The following is a 10,004-nucleotide window of genomic DNA, read 5'->3' on the forward strand; positions in this document are numbered from 1 at the left end:
GATATTTCTGTGAAAAGTTCATATTATTTCTTGTCCATATTTTTTTTTTGCAATTTCAATGCAATTCTCAAAACTTTAAACTCCAATATCTCAGAAGCTAAGTGACTCCTCACCCCCCCCTTTGGAGCAGGGATTCCCACCACTCCCCCCTCTCCTCCCCCCCCACAAAAACCTTAAATTCGAGGGTTATATTTGTACACTTCTTCCAAAAATTATAACAGGGAAAATTAAATACATTAATTTACTTTACCCTATTTTTTTTTGCATACCGTACGGCCGTGTGTGAGCGAGAGGGAATGATAAGCGCCGCCATTGAAGATTCGTTTCTTTAAAGAACTGACTATAAAGGCGGACTTTATTAAAATGGTAGGAGATATCAGATATATTACTTATTATTTCATCATTTTTCCTTATTTGTACATAGTCATAGCTAAGTATGTATACGTATTGTAGGTGTATCAGCCAAGTGTACGGAAGCGGAATGCGTCTAACCTGAAGTAGGCGTAAAATGATTATTCTACATCTACAACTACAAGTTTCGTAGCTAACTTGTATATTTATTGGAATATTATAATTATACCTATTTCAAAGCTCGCTTAGCCTACCTTTCAAATGATTTTTTAATGCGAGTAAAAAGTTAATTTCTCTTAAAAAATGGGGTCACAAATTTTTTTGACATTGTAGTTCAGAATATTGAAGTAGGTTCATCTTTAGAGCAGAATTTAGCCAATGCAAACTTATATTAAAAAAGATAACTACTATAAAGGAAGTATAAAGGAAATATAAAGATAAATAAAGACAAAATATCAACTTGTAATAGTTACCTACCTACCAGAAATTTTATTTTTACTAGAAAAATTTTCGCATTTAGAAAGTATTTGAATGCAATAAAACATTCAATCTAATATAGTCATTTGGAGACTAATCCTTGTCACCAAAACAACATATTTTAAAGAATTACATATTATAAAAAACATTTAATTTGTAATAAAAACATAGTACAAAGAGTCTAAGATACTACAGATCTACATAGAACCTCCTCCTTATTTTGAAGTCAGCTATAAAGGTACCAATTACTGCATTTAGACATGATAATTTAACCTGAGCGGGTAACAAACTATATTATAAATCAAAACTTAGTTGGTTTACAATTAACCATGTGCCCTAAGTAGTCAACATTGTTGTATTTCCTCCCACATAACTATTGGAAATCTTAAAAACAAAAATTATGACATAATATAGAATGGATACAATTGTATTGCCAATGCAAATGCTAATAGAATATTTATTCCACTTTTTTACTCTCTGGTGTAACAACATAATAATATTATATTGAGTATAACATTTATACTTCCTTATCAAAAATTGCAACTAAACAATCTTATCTTATCAGAATAGTCAGGGAAAAGATAAAGACATAAGACAATACTTGAATAATACATACATTTATTCCACCTTTTACAATATAAACAACAAGATATAAAGAGATGATTATTTCTTGGATTAGGTTTACAACATCAACTTGTGGTCAGGAGACATTGAAAAACTGTTTGGATCCAAATCCTTACAAATAAATGTTGGTCCCTTACAACAAACTGTATGAAAATGCTTAGAAAATTAAACAAGAGTGTATATAGTATAATATTTTTAATTTTTATCTTTAAAGGCAAACTTTTGCTTGGCATTAGTTTGGGTGTTATACTTTTTACTTGCCCTATTTGAAAACTTGGCGCATGTTTTAGCAAATATATATTATGTCCAAAAAGACTGCAATCTATTCAACCCTGTTTTATTCTTGAAAGTTTAAAACCCATAGAAATATTTTAAAACTCTTTAAAAATTTGTGCTAGTAATACAATACATTTTGTGCTCATAACATAGTTTAAATTTTTAGTAACCGTCAATAACAACATGTAAAGCAACAATTTTGTATCAAACATCAAAATTTATATTTGTTTTAGCTTACAAAAATCGCATTCGCCTTTTTGCTTTCCCTAACCTATTATTTACTTAAAAAAATAACAATATTACAGATTGGCTTATTTAGCAAGTGTACAGCTACACCATTCAACATTAAGGGTGGATTGCACCGTATTTGGTGCAACACACCCTTATTACATATATCAATTTAAATTTTAAAGCAACATTAAATCAATACTTAATTATGTAATATATAGTATTAGTCTTTATGATATAACAATATTAACACTGGTCATTCCATACACATAAAATTTTATGAAGTAGATGCTTTATCAAAAGTTGCTATGTAAAAATTGTAAGAAATATTTGTATATAATATGTGCAGGCTTTTGGTTATGAAGAGTAAATTGTTAAAAAATAGTTTTATTTCGTCAGTCAAGGTACTATTGAAAAAACCTTTGTGATAGCCTTTTTCAAGATAGTTCATGGGAACTGTGTTGTTATTTATCGTCCTGCAGGTGCTTCAGGAGCTGGGGTAACCGCTGGAGCATTTGATGATGAACTCGAACCAGATGTAGCCCATACAATAATAATGATCAGAAGGATTGCGCCTATAGCACCAATAATCAACATCATCTTTAAATTTTGCCACCAGTATTTTCTTTTAAGCTTACCAGCTTGCTGTTCGAACTGTGCAGCCCCATGTTGAAGAGCATCTGCACGATTGTCCAATTCAGACAACTTTTGATCCCTTTCCAATACTTTTTCAACATTAACACGCATAATACCAACGACTTCATCTACCTTAGCTTGTGTTTGTGCTAATCGTTTATCACTTACTCTAGGTCCAGAAGTTCCACCTTGGTTTTCCATTTTTAATACTTATTAATCTCAATAGCAAGGTATTATATTTTGTATTTTTTTGTCGTGTCACAAATAAAAATTATACACAAAAATATGGCGTTCTAGAACAGAAAATGATACCATAGATAATCAAATAATGACACATTTCCCTAAATGTGACTCAGTAGGTAGTCAGTCCTACGAGTCAGTCAAATGAAAATAATATAATGTTTCCATAATATAAAAAATATAAACAAAACACCCACCACCACACAAAACACATTCTAACAATTTTTCTACCCTAAATTCAACCAATAATTCATGGTTACTTAATTTGTTTTATTTTTATTAGGTAGCTTTCTTCCCCTTCTATTTCGTGTACTTTGCGCGTAACTAGATTTATGAGACAGCATACACAAAAATTAAGGTGAGATCATTTTTTAATACTTATAATTTAACTAGCTGCTCGCCGCGATTACACGCCCGTGGCTCAACTCCTGTTGGTCGTAGCGTGTTGATAGCCTATAGCCTTCCTCGATAAATGGGCTATCTAACACCGAAAGAATTTTTTAAATCGGACCAGTAGTTGCTGAGATTAGCGCGTTCAAACAAACAAACTCTTCAGCGTTATAATATTAGTATAGAATATGTTAATTAAAAATTAAGTATAAAATATATTTTTTTGTCATATTGTGATGTTTCAGAGTTAAGAACAAAAAGGCTCGTATTAGTAATTTTTCTTTGTCTATGTCTAGTATCCAGACAAAGAAGTTTAAATTGTATAGTTCAATAAAAAAAAAGTTAAGAAGAGTTTCTCGTGATAATAGCGGTGCGTTGTTGGTTATTTTTCAATATTATAATTTTTACAGAAATTAGTGACAGAAAAGCATTTAAAAATGGTGAGTTTATTTTTGATTAAATTTTCTCAATTTCATAATATTCTCTATACTGAGGAGATCAAGATATTTTCCGTAATAACCATCACTTAAGGGTTCAGACTTCAGCTGCACATGTTTACTAAATTGTGATTTTTGTCAAAATTATTTGTAGGTATCACTAAATCCTATCAGAATATTGAAGAATGAGGCTGAAGAAGAAAAAGCGGAGGTTGCCCGTATGTCCAGCTTCATCGGGGCAATCGCAATTGGAGACTTAGTCAAAAGCACCCTTGGTCCGAAAGGAATGGACAAAATTTTAGTATCTTATGGGCGAAACGCTGGACAGGTAAAACATATATGTAGATGTATTATTACAAATGTTACAATATACATTTGACTTCAGATATATTTTATTCCTTACATTTTTATGTCAGGTTGAAGTAACAAATGATGGTGCTACTATTTTGAAGTCTGTGGGCGTAGACAATCCCGCAGCTAAAATTTTAGTGGATATGTCGAAGGTTCAAGATGATGAAGTAGGAGATGGAACCACATCAGTTACGGTTTTGGGTAATGATAATTTCAATTTGTTGTTTCTAGTAACATATACTTTATATAAAATACTAGATATAATTAATAATAAAAAATAAAAATATCAATAGCTGGTTTTATTAATATTCTAAAATAATATAAAAACTTACGAAACAAATTTTATAGCTGCTGAACTTCTACGCGAGGCTGAAAAATTGATAGAGCAAAAGCTACATCCTCAAACAATAATAGCTGGATGGCGCATAGCTGTTGAAGCCGCTAAGCAAGCCTTGGCTGATGCTAGCTTTGATCACCAGAAGAATTTCAATGAAGCAGCACTCAGGGCAGACTTGGAAAATATTGCTCGCACAACTTTAAGTTCCAAAATTCTGTCCAACCACAAAGAGTGAGTCATTTTATATTTTCTATAATAACCATTAAACCGTTCAAATTATTAATATTTATAGCATACAATTTCAATTCATATTTTTAACACAGTAAAATTGAAACATCAACTGATTCAAATAAACTATAATTTTAATTTAAAATTTACAGACATTTCACAAAATTAGCTGTAGATGCAGTTCTCAGGCTCAAAGGTTCAGGCAATTTGAAGGCTATCCAAATTATCAAGATATCAGGTGGTGTTCTCGAAGAATCATTTTTGGACGAAGGGTTCCTTTTAAATAAAAAGGTATAAAATACTTTTGCATAAAAAAATATTAGCGTTGATTTTTGTGTCTTTCTGCTATACACCATGTTATACTTTGATTAAAGGTGGGAGTACATCAACCCAAACGGATTGAAAATGCTAACATTCTGATTGCAAACACACCCATGGACACTGACAAAATTAAAGTTTTTGGTTCAACAATCAAAGTGGACTCAATGGCCAAAATTGCAGAACTTGAAGTAGCCGAGAAAGAGAAAATGAAGGACAAAGTCAACAAAATTTTAGCTCACAAGTGCAATGTGTTCATTAACAGGTTTGTTCATATTTCCTTCAAATATTATAAATTTTACCCATTGTGTAGTTTATTAATATTAAAGAAAACCTAAAAATAACATTTTATGGATTTATAGGTATAGTAAGGAGTTTTAATCCTCTATAATTAATTATTAGGACTCTTCTCAGTAGTAAATTTATCTTTAATCTATGGAACATCTGATGATGTTTATAATTAACTAGCTGTGCCCTGTGGTTTTACCCGCAGTGGTCCACTCCTGTTGGTCTTAGCGTGATGATATAGCCTTCCTCGATAAATGGGCTATCTCACACCGAAATAATTTTTCAAATCGGACCAGTAGTTCCTGAGATTAGCCCGTTCAAACAAACAAACAAACTCTTCAGCTTTATAATATTAGTATAGATAAATAATCCAACATGCGTATTACTTAAATACCAATAGTTAGAATGTTATTATCATTTTGAAGATTTCAAACAGTGCAAGTGTGTCTACCTATTGTTATATTTCTACAGTGAAACTTTTATTACATCGTCTCAAACTTTTTGGTCTGTGTAGCGCATGTCGCGTGACGGTCGAACCGTACGATAATAATTATCGTACAAATACGATAATTTTGTGCCTAAGTTTCACTTTTACCGTGGTTTCATAAAACCAAACAACATTTTTTTTCAGACAACTTATCTACAACTACCCAGAACAATTATTTGCTGATGCTGGTGTTATGGCTATCGAACACGCAGACTTTGATGGCATTGAACGTCTGGCTCTTGTTACTGGTGGAGAAATTGTATCTACATTTGATTCACCCGACAAAGTCAAGCTGGGACACTGCAAAGTTATTGAACAGGTACTTTTTGTTGAAACCAAGAAATTGAACACAAGGATGTGTTCATTTATTCTTAGATTGTAAACTAAGGTGGTAATCAACATTATAAATAGCAAAAATTGTAAGAATGTATGAATTTGTCATTGTTATGCATAAAGAGCTGATTGGCAATCTGTGTGTAATTTGGTATTAAATAAATATGTAGATATAGGATCTGGATTAGCACAAATGCTTTTTACTCGGGTACTATGCGAGTTGAGTCGTTATGATGCCAGGTAGCATTCAATTATTTTCATTTATTAATCCAACACATAATCTCAATTTATTAAGAAAATATTACCATACATCATATTTAATCAGCAGATAGAAAACAAGTGGAAAGAGTTGGATGAGGTCTTACTGAAATCAGAGACATTTTATAGTGTAATTTATTAAGTTGTTGTAATAAAACTTTTCTGTTTTTATAAGTCAACGTTTTCTATAAATAAAGGCTTTATTTTTATTATTCAGTATACTTTATTCTTATTATTTACATTGAGATAATATTACTACGTATGGAGGAGACACCACAAACAAAATCTGTGCGCCATTTTTTTGCTCTAACAAGTTTTAAAAATTATTATCTAGTTAGGTGCTTACCGATGAAAGTTATTCCTTTGCACTTTTCCGTATTATTTGTGCAATATCGTAACACACACGAAGGCATATTTATGCGTTTCACTTTAAAACAAATAAAAAATGAGCGTGCAGTTACGCCATATGGCGTATGTTGAGTGGAACATAAGTGATGTAGGCGGTGTCGTCTCCATATGTATATCTCAATGATTATTTATAATATTATACAGGTGCTGATCGGGGACGAGTGCCTCATCCGTTTCTCGGGCGTGGAGCTGGGCGCGGCGTGCACGATCGTTATCCGCGGCGCCACGCAGCAGGTCATCGACGAGGCGGAGCGCTCGCTGCACGACGCGCTGTGCGTACTCGCTGCCACTGTCAAGGAGCCGAAAGTTATCTTTGGAGGAGGTATGTTGTCAAGTATGTTTGTATGTGTGTGTGTGTGTGTGGTTTGTGTATTAAAAACTCAGGCCCCGGAATCACAGACACAATAGAAAATCTATTGTGTCGTGGACCGATCGGGCCGTTCGGGGCTTTTTTTTTTTTTTTTTTTTTATATAAGAGGAGGCAACAGAGCAGACGCGTCACCTGATGTTAAGTGCACTGCGTCGCCCATAGGCACCAGCAATGCCGGGGACATTGTTAGTGCGTTGCCGGCCTTTAAGGTAGGAGTACGCTCTTTTCTTGAAGGTCCCCAAGTCGTAACCGTTTGGAAACACCGCATGAGGAAGTTCGTTCCATAAACTCGTTGTGCGCGGAAAGAAGCTTCTTTTGAAGCGCGCAGTTGTCGATCGCCAGGAGTCAAGGTGGTGTGGGTGGTATTTGAGTTTGTGGCGAGCAGTACGGTGATGGAACTCAGCGGCAGGTATTGTTCCAAACAGCTCCTCAGAGCACTCCCCATTGTAGATGCGATAGAAAACACACAGTGAAGCGACGTCTCTTCGCAGCGCCAAAGTATCAAGCCGATCGGTAAGACTTGGCTCGTTAACGAGTCGTACTGCTCTCCTTTGAATACGGTCAAATGGAAGGAGGTGTTGTTGAGGTGCCCCAGCCCAGATGTGGGAGCAGTATTCCATGTGCGGCCTAACTTGCGCCTTATAAAGCATAAGGCGGTGGTGCGACGTGAAATACTGCCCCGCTCGACAGAGCACACCAAGTTTCTGTGAAGCCAATTTGGCCTTTCCTTCCAAATGACAGGAGAACTGTACGCTACTCGAGATTTCGAGACCAAGAATACCGATGCTAGCTGTGGCAGAGAGAGGAATACCCTGAAAACGAGGAGTTACGACAAAGGGAAGCTTTTTTGCGGTGAACGCGCAGACCTGTGTCTTCTTGGGGTTGAATTGGACTAAGTTACGTCGGCCCCAGTTAGATACCTCTTCTAAGGAGGTTTCTATTGAAGACACGAGGTTGTTCCGGCACTCAATGACGCGGTCCTGAGAAATATTGCTGTGGCCGGTGTATATTGTATCACCAGTACTGGGTCGGCTTAATGGGTTAAAGGTAAAAAATGAAAACGATAAGCTAATGTGAACTTAAAAATTGTTAATATTTATACTTTAAGTTTTTTTTTTGTTATTTCAGCCAAAGTATTATTCTGTTAAATATAATAATTAATTAATTATTATTACTGGATAACTGTACTGATTGGTTTCTAATTTCTATTACGCCAGGACAGGGGCTTTTCAAATTCCCATACAAATGAAATTGTCTTCTACACTGTGCTATATAACACATAAAAAAATAAGATAAAGATATAAACAATATAATTGTTTGCAACAGGTTCCAGCGAGATGTTAATGGCTGAAGCGGTATCGCGCGCAGCGACCCGCACGGCCGGCAAGGAGTCGGCCGCCGCTGAGGCGTTCGCGGTCGCCCTCCGCCGCCTGCCCGCCGCCGTCGCCGACAACGCGGGCTACGACAGCGCCGACCTCATCGCCAGGCTGCGTGCGAACCACGCGCAGGGCGAGAACACTATGGGACTTGGTGAGTGGGAATTCTTACTAAAAATAATTATAAAATCTTTATTAGCAAACAGGCCAGGTACATTAAAAACTAACAATCTTTACTAAAACCTACTAAAGTCCGGTCGCGGAGCAGGAAGAATTTCGTACAATGACCTCTTTACCTACTGACAGTGGTCACAACACTTTAGTACATAGATAATACAAACATCTCCGCTTTTGTAAGGTACTTGCGCGCTAAGTACCTACCGCTAGCTCGGCCGCGGGCGGCCATGACTGCGATGGCTTACCGACAGTCTATTACGTGGCATGCATTCGAATATTTATATTCTCTATATGGTACAAAGGTATTATGCTAAAAGGATTTTGTAGTAATAACTGCATAAAAGGGGTCATCCATAAATTACGTCACACAAATTTCAGAACTTTTATACCCCTCCCCCCGTCATTGTCACAGGTTGTCACATTTTTAAGAACCCCCTCCCCCTTATGTGACGTCACACATTTTTAAAAATAACGTATGTATTTAGAAAAACAGTTGTAGTTCAATTTTTTTTTTCACATGTGACGTCACAAAGCTTTTGAGCCCCACCTACTAACGTGTGACATAATTTATGGTGGCCCCAAATAATAAATGACACATTTTAATGTTCAACTTTACTTGCAGACATGGAGAACGGTCGTGTAGGTGACATGAAGAAACTCGGTATCACAGAGTCCTACGTGGTCAAGCGTCAAGTATTACTATCAGCGGCTGAAGCGGCCGAAGTTATTCTGCGCGTGGACAACATCTTAAAAGCAGCGCCTCGTCGTCGGGGCCCTGATCGTCGTCCTTGCTAAATATTTTAATATTTTTGTAAGAGAACCGTAATAAAATTGACGATCTTGTAACATTATGTGAAAGTATTTGGTGCGAAAGTATAGGAGAATATAATATGTCACGGATGGTTCTCAAAGTTTTAATATACTAATTTCGTTTGTCACCTATTATTAATTGAACTGTACAGTGTTCTCTTACATTTTTACTACTGCAAATGTTGCTTATATGTCTCTCGTTTAAAATGTATTAATTAAAGGTATAATTCTGTTTTATACTGTAACAATGATAGGTTTCCTTCTAGTGAAGCTAGCTGGCATTTTAAGTTAGAAGATAATATTTTATTTCACAATTAATTTAGCTTCTATGTTTGGCTGATGTTGCCTTATGTATTTACTTAATAATAAAAAATTCACAAACATGCTTTCGTTTTTTTTTCACCTTTCCCTCTCTGCATTGACTGACAAGTGACAGCTGACGTATTTTTTTTTTTTTTTTTTTTATGACAGAGCAAGCAAAGGGGCAGGTGGGCCACCTGATGTTAAGTGGTCACCACCGCCCATAAACACTTGTAACACTGGAAGTGTTACAGGTGCTTTGCCGGCCTTTTATGGACAAATAAGCTCTTTTCTTGAAGGCCCC

The 10,004-nt window shown here is 35.5% G+C and overlaps 2 protein-coding genes across 2 annotated transcripts; one reads left to right on the forward strand and one right to left on the reverse strand.

Moving 5' to 3' along the window:
- Positions 1-1,429: 1,429 nt before the first annotated feature.
- Positions 1,430-2,965, reverse strand: LOC149482275 (synaptobrevin-1-like). Its single transcript, XM_089704409.1, has one exon. The coding sequence runs from the start codon at positions 2,791-2,793 to the stop codon at positions 2,425-2,427; it is 369 nt and encodes a 122-aa protein (XP_089560535.1). The 5' UTR covers positions 2,794-2,965; the 3' UTR covers positions 1,430-2,424.
- A 545-nt stretch (positions 2,966-3,510) lies between these two features.
- On the forward strand, positions 3,511-9,783 carry CCT2 (chaperonin containing TCP1 subunit 2). The gene is made up of 10 exons (XM_089704408.1): positions 3,511-3,662; positions 3,814-3,987; positions 4,076-4,211; positions 4,359-4,578; positions 4,728-4,866; positions 4,950-5,158; positions 5,813-5,987; positions 6,812-6,989; positions 8,364-8,567; positions 9,213-9,783. Exons 1-10 carry the CDS (start codon positions 3,660-3,662, stop codon positions 9,383-9,385), a joined length of 1,611 nt encoding a protein of 536 aa, XP_089560534.1. The 5' UTR covers positions 3,511-3,659; the 3' UTR covers positions 9,386-9,783.
- Positions 9,784-10,004: the final 221 nt, after the last annotated feature.

Source organism: Colias philodice, chromosome 15 (genome assembly GCF_061535455.1).
Source record: "Colias philodice isolate Cphi_HAF_F1 chromosome 15, ilColPhil1 Martin Lab GWU primary, whole genome shotgun sequence".
Taxonomy (NCBI): Eukaryota; Metazoa; Arthropoda; class Insecta; order Lepidoptera; family Pieridae; genus Colias; species Colias philodice.